Source organism: Eurypyga helias, unplaced genomic scaffold, assembly GCF_000690775.1.
Source record: "Eurypyga helias isolate BGI_N326 unplaced genomic scaffold, ASM69077v1 scaffold22991, whole genome shotgun sequence".
NCBI lineage: Eukaryota > Metazoa > Chordata > Aves > Eurypygiformes > Eurypygidae > Eurypyga > Eurypyga helias.
Window position 1 is genome coordinate 30,471 of NW_010231807.1, and position 13,523 is coordinate 43,993.

The following is a 13,523-nucleotide window of genomic DNA, read 5'->3' on the forward strand; positions in this document are numbered from 1 at the left end:
CTGCTGACTTCAACAAGGCAGCAGAGGAGGGCAGAATTTTATGCACAGCAGGGACTTAGGAAAACCATTTATCATAGAAGAAATCAGACATTACCCGAAGAGAATGACGACACCCGACTGCTAGGAGAGCACGGCACCTGCAGACCAGCGAAGCCCAAACTCCTTTGAGATCCTCTGTCAGACTCAAAGCCTGCCTGCAGGCTATGACCCTGTTCCTTTTGACTGGAGGCACGTTGGTACCAACCGCGGAGATGCTCTGCTACTAAGGCCTTGTGAATGTTTTTGGTTATGTGCTCCGTTTTAGCAACCTGCTTCCTTGGAAGCCTCAGGGTTGCATATGGGTTGTGCGGTACTCTGTCCACTTCATCCTCGTGGTAAGACCTGAATTCCCTGTAACGGTCATATCCGTAATGTGCCGATGAGCGATAGGAAGGATTGACACTGTACTGTCCCTCCGTGTCACTCTCATAAACATATCCTCCATTGTAATAAACGTCAGATTCGGTGTATGGGGAATATCCAGAAATATAGTAACTGGAGGAAGGTTGCTCCTGACTTTTGTGGTAGACACCATTGCGGACATCCTTCTGAGCAAGGTTTGGCATACTTCCTGAACTTGCAGCAGAAATGTTTTGCTTCTTTGACCGTCTTCGACCCCTGGTCCTGTTGTCGAGTGTCTGAGTAGTATAATATGGATTGGGAGTAGGTGTCACACAGTAATATTCTGCACTCGACTGGCTCGTGTAGGATGATCCATCATCGAGGATCTCTGTACTGCTGCTTCGCTGGGACTTTGAGAGGGTGAAGGCTGCCTTTTCAGCAGGCCTTTTCAGCAGAATTCTCGGCCAGCAAGTGGGTCTGGGATTCCAGACTTCCACTGCGCTGTCGGCAATGGTGCGGGGAAACATCTGGACTGAAACCAGAGAGATGTAGGCTGGTTAAAGGCAGTCACAGGCAAACATACACAGAGAGTTGGAGAGATCATGCATGAGCAAGCCAGGCATGCTGCCACCCCAGCCAAAGCACAGTGCAAACCCAGTCTTGTCTTTCCACATAGGGTATCTGCACTGCAAGACATTCAGCTCAGCTGAATTTTATATTTGCTGCAACAGTAGGCGACCTCCATATAAAAATACATCACAGTGAGCCAGGTTAATCTGTGACAGGGACGCATGCAGCAAAGCTCACAAACTCACATTTTGTGCTGATTTACAGGAGGGCTCTCTCAGTTTAAGTAGGTAAAGCCTACACAAGTAACTGAGCTAAGGGCAGAACATAGGAGGATGGGTTTCCCGTGGCTCTGTCTCTCAAGGCTTCACTACCCCAGCCAAATAAACCATGAGCTCTAGATAACGTTAGAAGACTTACAGCATCTCTCCTTCCCCAGAACGGATTCTCAGCTGTCTAAGAGTACAGGTGAGCTCACCTTGCAGCTCTCTTACCATTGTAAGGGCACTATTGGCATCTCTCTTCTCTCTCTGGCCACTGACTTTCTCAAGAGGCTTGTAGGAAATGTAATCCACAGCAGACATTACTCAGCTCATGAACAAGTTTTTGTGGGGAGGCCACATAGCTGACAGACAATACAATTTCATAAGCCTCACTTTGTTAGAAAATGAGGCTACAAAGGAAACGTAAAATGAATTCTGGCTACCTCACAAGCGTTCTACTGAAACTTTTTGACCAAGCATTACTTGTTGCAACTCCTTATAGGTGCCTGTCTGGAAATGACCCTGCCACAGTCTTTCATGATCAGACAGGCAATACTTTCATGCAATCTCCCATCTCACTCCTAATTTTGCAGACACCCATTTGTGTGTGCTGCGATTTGCCCAGACAGGGTTTGTAATCACATAAACACTCTCAGGTCACAAAGCTGGTGCAGGACTGTGCCAGGTGATGGTGGCTGATACTAACCTCGTGCCTCCAATATCCACAAAAGACATGAGCGCCTGACCCCGCTTGCTGGGAAAGCTATATGGCAAAGGACCCTTTGCCCCCTTAACACCATCTGCTTTTATCCTGCTGCTGCCCAAGATGGACATCACCCTTAAAACAAAGCCTCCTTACTGTAAGTGGCTGCTGCTGTAGGCATTGCGTGTGAGCACGGGGGTTGTAGGCATGCTTCTCCCCCCGTGGGGCTGGGGCAGCCGGTCCAGCGTTCGGTAAGGACTGCTGTGAGTGGAAAGTGGGTCCCTGTAATGAAGGAGATGAGCCCAGTCAGGTTAAACGCCATGCAAGTCATAGCACACAGAATACATACACCCTAAGTCTTGAAGAAACAAACAAAAAAAAAAAGGTGGAGAAAGCAGGTAACAGCACAGCTGGCTGTGCTGCTCTGCAAAAAGAATTAAAAATTATTAAAATTCAACCCCAGGTATTAAAATTCAACCCCTTCTTGTGGCTCAAGGGAGGTCCTCACAGGGTCATTGGTAGCAAAAGCTGCTGCTAAAGGACAGAAGTAGGAAGCAGAAGAGACAGCAGGTAACAGAGAAGCAAATTTTCAACTGAAGCACATCAGGGCTAAATGGTGACATATGGCTAGAATTCAACTTCTGAATCTCACACGGGGGAGTGTTCTGCTTATCTTGAGGGACAGACAAGAAAAATGCAAAAGACATGACATTGCCCAAAACGAAAAGATTTTTAAGCATGCCTTCTGCTCATGCAAAAGACAGTCCAAGAAATACCACGATCAGTGGGAATCCTTACACTGAGGACAGCTAGCACCAGATCAGACCCATATAACACGATCACACAACCATCAGCAGAGCTACTGGTATGGGTGCGCTCCATGGAACTGCTCTAGCTCAGACAGTGCCCAAATCCCATGGATACGTGCAGGAACCTCAGCCAGTCACCGCAGCTGGCACTACCGACTGCAGCTGGTTGAACCCCAGTAGCTCTGCTTTTACGCAGAGAATTGTCCATCAGGATTGAGGTGAATTCTGTACGCTTTGACAACATACTTGCTGAAATACCGATACCATTGAAGCCTATACTCCACCTATATATGAATATGCATGTAAAAATGATGTAACCTATGCTCAAATTTGTATAAAAGGACTGCATTTATTGTTAATTGTTGGAACCCTTTGTCCAGGGCGACCTGGAGGGTTCCCCAACGCGTTGTTAATAAATACCTCCTGCTTACAGACTTGAAGATTTGGTCTCTGAGCAGTTACTATCTAGCCTTTTGGGGCAAATTCTAATCAAGAGGGATGGGTATGGTTTGGTGTTATCTGAAGCCGTTAAGCACAGTCATCAGGAAAACTACAACTTTAATTAATACTGAAAACAAACCACAGAAACAGAGACAAAGCATCACCGTACTGATGGGCACGAGCAATTCCTTAAATGCAGCCCTTGCTATTAGACTTCTCCCCCGTCTCACACCTCTTCACAAAGACTGCATACACTACCCTACAATTTCAGAGACCACAGCAACCACTTACACACACCTATTCTCTCTTCTGGTACTGAACAGCAAATTTAGCTCCCATCACCAAATCCTGTAACCACAGAGGAGCGTGGAGGCAGCAGGCTCCGCTGGAGTGCCCATCCTAACAGAAGTCTTGTCAGGGGCCAGACGGAGCTCATGCCAGCAAGGCAGAGCGCGCAGTGGCAGTGAGACGTGCCCTACCTGGAGTGTCTGGTTTCCAAGAGCTGCTCGTTTATGGATGACTTTCTGAGATGAATTGTCTCCACCCCGAGGGACTTTGGTGGAGGAAGCCTTGGAGAAAGCTGCGCAGAGCTGGGTCTTTGTGCTGGCACAGGAAGCGATTCACTGACTGTTGGGAAGGAATATATATTTTGTTAGTGAAATCCTTGATATTTTTGCCTTTTATGTAAATCTGTGGCCCTTAGGCAGAAACACTTTGCACTACAGCGATAAGGACAGAAGCTGGGGATCTAGAAGAACTCTCTCCTGCCTGCACCAAGCTCTCCTCCATGTGGACAGGTCATCGCAGAGGCTCGTACAGAGCTCAGCAGCACCGACTCCTACACAGATTACACCCAGTTTGGGGATGTGCCAGATTACAGAGTGGAACTTCCTTGGGAAAACACCTGTTTGCAGCACAGTCCCTCCCAGAGCCGAGCAGACAAGCTCAGCCTCTGAAAAAGTCAGTTCCTCTCTCTCACCTTCCAGGTCTTTACTTGAAAACGACATTTTAAGAATTAGTTTTGAATTACAACCTAAAAGGGACTGACTTCAAAAGTGACTGAATGAGCAAAGACAACTGACAGACAAATTTGGCTGAAGGCAACTGAGAAGAAGCTGGTTTGATCCTTGTTCTCACTTTGCTTAAGGCACAACCCAGGCCCCATCAGAGCCAACAGGAAACTCCAACTAATACCTACAAATGCAGGATGAGCATCAGAGAACACGTTCACAAGCCAAAGCCTTGCTCTACTTCTACTTGTACAAGCAGGAATCAGGTGTAACTTCATTTTAAAGCACCAGATGGGTTGTACAAGCCTAAAACTGGGACAAAGTCAGATCGGAATCAAGTCCTAACTGAAAAGTGAGTAATAATTTAGATAATGTTTGTCCCCAAATGATGATTATCCAGTTTAAGGGAGAGGCAAGCCAAGTCCTTTCCACCTTGTGGAACAGGGTGTGAATGTGTGTGTCTGTGGGTGTGTGTGAAATGAGTAAGCTGAGCAAACACCATACCCATGCAAGATGCAAGCTCACTAGGTAACACACAAATGTAAACAGATCATTAATATATGTGACTACTGTAGTTTTTTGTAAGTTTTATAGTAGCTGTGAGGACAGAAGGGCTGGGCAAATCCTCCCAGCTTGTAACTCCTCCAGCCGCTCACCCACCTCTGTCCAGATCCTAGGGATGAAGATTTATTTGACGTTCTAAGTCTTCAGGTAGCAGGTTGGTCATATCCAAACAATCACCCTCTCTAAAGACAACTCAGATCAGCTCACAGAGCAGAAACTTTGAATAACTCACCCATTATGAAGGAAGACATTCATGACTAAGCTAGTTTCCCTCCTCTATAAAGTAATTTGTCATCGAAAGCCACCAAAATAGCAGGCTGAAGGACATTAAGTCAAGGGAATGTCTCTGCATGAGCACACTTCATAGGAAGAAAAGGATAAGCAACATACCATCATCATAGGTTGTTGTATCGGAGAGGGAGCTGCTCTCAGATGGAATTATATCATCTGTGAAAGAAAACAAGCTCTTTAAGCACAGAAGACCCAACATGAATTTCCAAATATCACAAAGATCACTTTTCTACAACTTTAGAGACAGCTGCAGTGTGTATGCTTGAGCCCTCAACAGCATAAAGACAGTCCTGCTTTGGAGTATATCATGACCTAGTTGTGTTCAATGCAGTTCAGCAAGCTACCTACGTAATCAAAGCACATTTTCTTTTTTTCAACTGCAGCAGGAGTCAAGCCAAGATTTACAAAAGGTGTTTTCCATCACACATCCAACAGAACTCACAGGGTGTTTTGGTGTTTCAATAGGAGTCAGAAGCCTACACAGACATGTAGATCTTGGCTGCTAGCATCTAATCTCTAGGTACACCTGAAATCCCAACCAGGTAGGTATGAAATGCCTTTTGAAATTTGGCATTCACTTCTGAACATTTCATCAGCATACAAATTCTGCTCCAATTAAATTAATATCAATCCAGAATTAATGCCACTGATTTCAATCAAGTCATTGCAAATTCCAACACAGAGAGCAGTAACTGTTGTATGGACATTGCAATTTTTCTCTGACTTACACATTTTGTCATTTATTCAAAGCTCTTCACTGCACCTGTCTGTCCTCTCACCTTGATATTACACACTACCACTTGCTCAGAAACAGCCTGCCCTTGCTAAGGTTTAGAACAGATCAGCAGTGGCAGAGAAATTAGGCTGGCGACAAAGTGCTGCACCAGAGATAATTAACCCACAGAGAAATCAGTTCCTAGGCAGTTTCTGGCAAGACACAGCACTGGTGGGGTAAGAAGTCTCTATGAACCTGCAAGCACAAGGGCAAGGAAGCAACAAAAATGATGGTGGCAGCCGCTTTGTGTACAACACTCGCTTCCTCTGTCGCTCATCACGAGCATATGCAACGTACTTTGCTCCCTTGCTGTTGCGCTTCGCGGTGAAGAAAGGTCTGGTTACAAGAATTTGGTAAATAGAACAGCTTTTCAAGAACAGCAAAACATCAGGGCTGGCCCCTGCCCTGAGGGGACCTGTCAGACCACCGAGGGTGGGTTGTAGCTCTGCTTGCAACCTGACACTGGGAAAAAGCTTCAGGGCAGCTTATTCACATGAATTTGACCATGTGGTGTTGAAATATGGAACTGGTCCCAATACAAGGAGGAAAAAAGCCCACCTAGGAAAAAATGGGGAAAAAAAGCCAGCCTAAAGCTACACTGCTGGATTCATGTGGGGTCTGCAATACTGACATATGGGGGAGCTCTGAATTCAAATCTTAAATCTGTACAATTCCCTGGAAAAGGGGAAGAAATTCTGGGCTACAGAAGAAGCAAAGGAAAAGCAGAGTTGAACATGGGGAGCAGGAGACAGTCCAGTGTGTCCTTCACCTCCCATCCCTCGGGGGCTGGGATGAAAATAGGTATGGTTTGATTCAATAAATCAATGTTACTAGTTAACATGTCATTTCCAGCAAGTCATTCCCCAAATTCACAGCCACAAGTGACTCATCACTGTTCAACTTTCGGAAACCCTGTACCTTGACCCTGAGAGTATGTTCAGTGATGATGAGAAGATTAAGCGAAATCAGTTATTGAAGCAGATGACAGTTCTGCTCCAGGTATACAAATCCATGCTACACTGCAAAAGTTGGGAACTGGAAGGGAACGCAGCTAATTTACTGTTGTCTTGCAGGAAGGGAGACCCTCCAAGACACAGAGTCCAGCCACTTCTGGCTGTGTCTACCTTCTCAGACAGCAAACTAGGATGTCACGTATCAAATATTGCAAAATGATGGGCTGAATTTTATGAGGACCAGCTCCTAAGTTGCTTGTTTGCACAACAGGACAAAAAGCTGCCTGCAACAAACAACAGTGGTGGCCTCACAGGGCTCTCGCTGCTCGCTGGTTTTCAGTAGCTTCCTGGTTGTTGCTACACACCATGTGTCCCAGGTAATACAGGACCTCCCTCAATTAGAATCCAGACTGGGGAGCGAGAGACTGGAAATACAGATGTTTTCCTCATCTCTGTCAATCAGGAACTAGCTGAACCACATTAAATAGCGATTATCAATCTCCCAAAATAAAAACCTTGTGATGATGAATAAACCAGCACTGTCATGGTTTGTGCTGGGTCAGAATCCAAACCAAGCTCACAACAGGAATGGGGCACGGTAAAGGTTTCCCAGCAGAAACCTGGCAGTGCACAGAAGAAGGGTCTTCGCCAGGGAAGATACATATTGACAAGAGGTCTCATCTCCAGGGTCAGTAAGAGGTCATTAATATAAAGAGCAGAAAAATCTTGCATTTTCTTTCCCACCTTGCAATTTCCAGGAAAAACCTCACTAACCTCACAAACCAGCACTTCCTCTGGGACAAAGGGGGGAAAAAAATTCACTTAAACATTAACAATTATATATTTTCCACAGAAGGGAGAAATAAAACATGTCCTAAAACTGTTACTCACTACAGAAACTAGAAAAACCTGCAATATATACAGAGCTTTTACTGCTCCCAGACTCCTTCAGTTGGCTTAGATGCCAGCAAGTTTCCATCCTTTATCCTACAAAGCAGCAAGAATCTCGCCTCACATGGGAAAAATCACACTTTCAGAATGAAGGGCAAGAGTATCTGCTTCCACTGTGCTCACTGATGGCAAATGCATTTAGTCAAAAATCTGTTTGCCAATGCTTTCATCCATAAACTCTTGAGGCTCACTTATGCCTTCCTGGAAATCAGTAATTTTTCATCAAGAAACAAAAGTCTTCGATCCTTATGTCCTCCATCCTAAAGAAAAACCTCACATGTTCTGTTTTTGCTAGAATTGAAGCCCAGCAGAAGGGAAGGGAGAGAGATCTTGCAGCTTAGACATACAGCTGCACCCGACAGGCTCTGAATTCCAACACCACCCCAGTCTCAGCTGGGATGCTCCTGCCAGCCTTTCTATGTGCAGCACCTTCGGTCTGTACCTGGTGCTGGAACGTGTCTGCACTTGCTCCTAAAACTGCCCTCAGCCTATGAGCAGTGCACTTATCGCATCAGCTGCAGCAATTGCATCTCCATTTTCCTTACTTAACTGCCTTGGAGAAGATAAAAATCATATAAAGGAGATGTAAACAAAACTTGTAAGTCAGCCAAATTACTTTTTTTCCTCTCCTGTTTTCATCACAACATGGGGAATTCTCTTGCCTACCTGGTAGAGTAAGAGTTGATTTCTGGGTTGGTTTTTTGCCACACTTGATTCTATACTCATTTATGGAATTTTCTATCTCTTGCAGCTTTTTGACAGCATCAGCATACTCTTGCTTTCTTTTCTTCTTCACATTTTTGCAGAGGTCTGGCTCACTGGCAAGTTTCTTTGCTGCTTCCATCAGCTTTTGCTGTATGATAAAATTGCTCTCCAATTCCTGCAAAGCGGGATCCTGCAAATTCATGAGAAGAGTTATTTGCTTCTACTCTGGATAGAAATTACCAATGAAGGTTTTTGAGTATAAGATCTCTTTTTGTGGTAATGAAGAGAAATCTTAAGCACGAAACACAGAAATACTAAAGTTCATACACAAGACAATCTAAACATGTGAAATCCTTACATCTTATTTATCTGACAAGTGTAAGATTATGAGATCTCTTCACAAAGGTACAAAGTTCTCAAGCCTGAGTGATGTAAAGTAGACACCTGAATTCAGGTTTAGACCCTTCTGTAACACAAGCCAACCCGCAGGCTGTCAAACATCCTGCTCCAAGCCCAAGCCTGAAAACGCCTGTAAAAAAATCTCTCTCTGCTTAAAAGAAAACAAAAATGGAAATTGAAATCACCTTTCCTACGTAACAGGGAGTTAGAGGCTTTAATTAGTTGTAAACAACTTTGAGAGGCTCAGATGAAAGGTGCTGCAGAGGTGCTAAGCAACACATTATTAAATGCGGTCAGTAGGATTTTTGTTTCAATAGCATCAGTTTGCTACAGACATGGATTACACCAGTCCTGCAAGCCAGGGCAGTGAGTTTTTCATGAAAGACAGATGCAGTGCCCACCACCTACTTACCACTTGGCTGATACAGCTTGTTAACAAATCTCGCAAGGAATGAGGGGGAACAGTATGTGTCCGGAAACTGCATACACCTGAATTACCATATCTTCTGAGTCAGTCTCTGCCAGCAAAGTTCATATTAGCTTCTTGAGCAATTATACAGAGCTTGTATTTAGGTGGAACTTGCATTAAGCAGAGATAAATCTCCTCCTGCTGTCACCTGTCACACAACTATGCTCACGAACAGGTGATTTTGCAAGGGGGACAGTGCACGCCCCTGCCACGTTCTGGGTTCAAACAGAATTTCAACCCTACACAAATCAGTGCTCAAGAAAAGCTTGTAGTCATGTGTTGCCAAACAGCATTATGTACCTGCTCTTCTCTAATCAGCAGCAAAATGTCCATTAAAATTCAAGCAGCATGGCCAAACCAGGGGTTCAGGTCAGAGGATTTTAAGGGCTTTTGAAACAGCCAATTTCCTGGTCATTTCAAAGGCAGCATGGCTGGAATAAGGGCAGTACCCACCTACATTTCCCAGCCTATGCAAGTGACTGTCCCAGCTGCCTCCTCTTAAAATCAGGGAAGAGCTGGATTTTTTACGAGTGGCTTTGGCTACCCGTCTGGCCACTCCACCTCTGCTGTGAAAACAACCCTCAGCCCTCACCTCTTCACTTGGGAGCAGGTTGTCATCCAGCTTGAACGCCGTGCCGACACGTCTTCGGACCTGGGGAGGTTCCTCTCCAGCACTCAGAGGATACTCCTTGGGCATCTTGCCTGTCAGCTCCTGAGAACAGAGAGGGCTCCACGTGAAGGCCTGGAGGGAAAGGAGGACTCTCACCCACCCCGATCCCAATGACTGCATCAGGTGCAATTCTCACCGCCTCTCGCAGGCAGATTTTCTTCAGCTCCTCAACTTTCTGAAGCAGTTTTTCCTGAAGGAGTTTCTCTTTCTTCTTTAGTTCCATAATTTTCTCCTTCTTCTGTTCTTCACTGACCTCTGAATCTTGAGAGCCTGAAAAATACACTCTGTATCAGAGGATTTGCAGGTAAAAGCCATTTTTTTCTTCTGGTACCCCCAAAACAGTCCATCCCAGCAAGAAAACAGTGCAGCATCTTGTGCTGTGCAGCAAGCAGACTTTCAGAAAATCTGCACCTTTTCAAATCCCAATGTATATACTTGCATGATAAGTCCCAAATATACACCCTAAAACATAAATCAACACATTAGGAATATCTTCAAGGTACTTGATATTTTGCTTTTGGCTTTGCATTTGAGACAGACCAAGGCACTTGGGCTACACCCCAAGGCACCCAGGTGTGGGCAGCCAGGCTTCTACCTCCCTGCTTTTCCCCTCCTCCACAGTAAAAGGAAAGATCTGAAGTCGACTCCAGAGCTCAGCTTTATTTGCTTTTGACTTTGCATTTGAGACAGACCGAGGCTCCTCACTTGGGCTACACCCCAAGGCACCCAGGTGTGGGCAGCCAGGCTTCTACCTCCCTGCTTTTCCCCTCCTCCACAGTAAAAGGAAAGATCTGAAGTCGACTCCAGAGCTCAGCTTTATTTGGAAGAATTTATCTTCTCTGCTCATTTTTGAGGAAACTCAAGGCAATTCCACTCCTAGTACAGGTGCTTAGAGTTAGCCTGGATCAAATTTCCCTTGGACTTTGATGAGACTGATATCAAATTATTCACAGACCAACAGTATACGGGTGCTTAACTGTCTAGCATATTTTTATTTCCTTATTTAGTTATTGCTTCACTTAGTTATTTAGTTATTACTTCACTACCTTGCATTTACACAAAGTATTACCTGATGAGATCAGACTGCCATTGCTGGCCATAATAAGCTGGTTCTTTGCCTCCAAAGTCGCTAACTTTGAAACTTTTGGTGTTCCCATCTCTGTCAGATCCATGGCAATATCATCCAAACTTCTGGCTGAAGGAATTTTTGCCTGAAGGAGTTTAAAAAAAAAAAAAAAAAAAAATCCAGCCTCATCAAGTTACCTCTAATTAACTTCAGAACATGGGGTCACAGATGATGTTTCACACCCACCTCCCACAGAACTAAGGGCTAAAGCAACAGCATTATGCAGGAGCTCCCAGTGCACAGGGCTGCGCTGGAGTTCCTCTCCCGCTCTGTCCCCAAAGCCCGAATGAACTCCCAAGGCAAAGCCTCTTTGCTGTTTGCACCGTGTTCAAAATGAACATGAGAAGGAGACAAAAGAAAAAGCAGATTAAACACCAAGACATGGGAATTCCCTCTTCTGTGATTATACTTCCATAGCCCTTAATTGCAGGCAGGCTAAAATGGATCGAATAATGATACCGTCACTAATAGATTGCTCAAAAAGCTGACAAAAGCAATCTGTAGTTTTTCTCTGGAGAGTAGTTCGTTCATGGAAAAACATACGCCAAAGGATACACAGAAAGGTGTTGAAACTTATGCCCACAGTAAAATACTTTATAACTTACTTTGCTTTGCTTTCTGTCCAAGTAAAACTGGTGTTGACTGATTGCCATCACCCAGATGGATTTGATCAGGGAAGTGTTTGCATACCAGGTTTGCACCACCAATCCGCTCTGACCAAAGGTCCTTCTCGACACTGAAATTCTGAGGAGGTGGAAAAGAAATGCAATTTTCAGGGCAGGTCTTTGAGGTTTGAAGTCCCAAAAGCCCCTCTCTCTCAACCAGGCAAGGCTCAGCCTTTATTTCAGAGATGTGAAAACTCAGATTTCCTTTTCCCCAGCACCCAGTGCTGCTGCTCTTTCTCCTTCCTTCCCTTCATTTTACAAAGTTAAAGCCAAAGTCCCTCCGTGTTGAGCTATGCAACACGGAGCAGCAGCAACTGCAGTGCCTTCAATTCAGCAGCACAACTGTCCTCCTGAGAGAAATGGATGGGTATGCTATAAACCTAGAAAGGGGGAGCAGACTGCCACGGGATCCCGAAAGGAGTGATCAGGCAGGACGGGGATCTATTACTATTCTCTTGGGAGGGATCTTGAGGGGAAGGCACAGGGGAAGCAGCCTGTGGGTGAGCTCCCTCCAACTAGAAGTGCTCCTTCGGGCCACTGAAGGCTTAAGCTCAGAGGAGGGAGCACTGCTACCAAGGCAGGGGAGGGCAGAAGGTAAGCAAGAAAGTTGTGCCCAAGTCCTGCTGGCTGCGTTCCCAGGTCTCCTACTGCACACACGTTACAGCAGCCTCCCTGGGGAAGGGTTTTGTAAAGTGAGCAAATTTGGCCATGACAAGTCATCCTGCCTCTGCTCCAAGAGCATCCTTGGCAGACACCATAGGCAATTTGAGAGAAGGACACCCAGAGCTGGAACACATCAACAGTTGCTCCAGGTAGCTCACTGTGGCTGTGACCTTCCCTCTGCAATATCACACCACTGCTTGTCCATCACCCACAAACCGGATCCAGCCCCGGTCTGTCCTGCCAAACGCAGGATCAAGCTCCGTATTACAAAGCCCAGAGTAAACTCAGGGCTGTGTTGAACTCAGAGGCACCTCCCATCCTTATCAGCTAACACCAGATGACAAATGCCCAGGCTGAGTCAAGATTCATCCTGCTGCTACGACCGCCTCCTCCAGCCTTACCTGCGGGGATCGTGCACTTCCACAGCAAATTTCTTTTCACGGAAATAGAGATTTTCCAACTGTTTCCATTGAAATAGCTAGGAGAGTTGGGAGAGAGATGCAGGACACTGTCACTACAAGATTCACCAATCTTCTCCACAGGTTTATACAATTTCAGCAGATTACAATTCCTGAGTATCTTCAGCTATAGCATGGACTCAGCAGTAGCAACATTCATAACATCAATTAAAATAAACACATAATTATAAATATATATGATACCCCTCAAGTTATTTCACACTCTTACAGACAAAGCATTGCAGGCTGAGGATTTTGCCAGTGACCACATCTGTTTCCATCAATAGAACATTTAGCTTCTCTGCTAGAAGTTCACAGAGATCTCAGGAGGGCAGCAAAAGTCCTTTTCTCTCTGATTAAGTGCAAAAATCTCTATACAAAGTAATTGCATAGACATCTATGGTCTGTTCTCCCCATCAGAACATCCCCAGGTAGTGGCAGCATCTTGTGGAAAGCCAAGACCTTTCTCTTCTGAAGACACTGGGTGAGGATTCAGCATGACATTTTGGAGCAGGGGTACAACACATACAGAGGGAGAGCAGCTACAGGGGAAAACCACCCCACAACACATACTTCTGTAAGGAAACCAGAGACTTCCTTCAAAGTACCAGCTGGGAAAGAAGATCAAAGTCAACCAGGGCTTGGCAGCTGCACCCGTGG

The 13,523-nt window shown here is 45.3% G+C and overlaps 1 protein-coding gene across 1 annotated transcript in view; it reads right to left on the reverse strand.

The window, feature by feature from the left end:
* The window catches only part of FRMD4B (FERM domain containing 4B), a 42,789-nt gene that overhangs the window by 1,795 nt on the left and 27,471 nt on the right, over positions 1-13,523 (reverse strand). Inside the window, 11 exon segments of the mRNA XM_010161227.1 lie at positions 95-827; positions 829-913; positions 2,071-2,196; positions 3,644-3,791; positions 5,129-5,185; positions 8,375-8,603; positions 9,874-9,993; positions 10,088-10,221; positions 11,021-11,162; positions 11,683-11,821; positions 12,807-12,883. Coding sequence (XP_010159529.1) covers positions 95-827; positions 829-913; positions 2,071-2,196; positions 3,644-3,791; positions 5,129-5,185; positions 8,375-8,603; positions 9,874-9,993; positions 10,088-10,221; positions 11,021-11,162; positions 11,683-11,821; positions 12,807-12,883 — 1,990 coding nt within the window.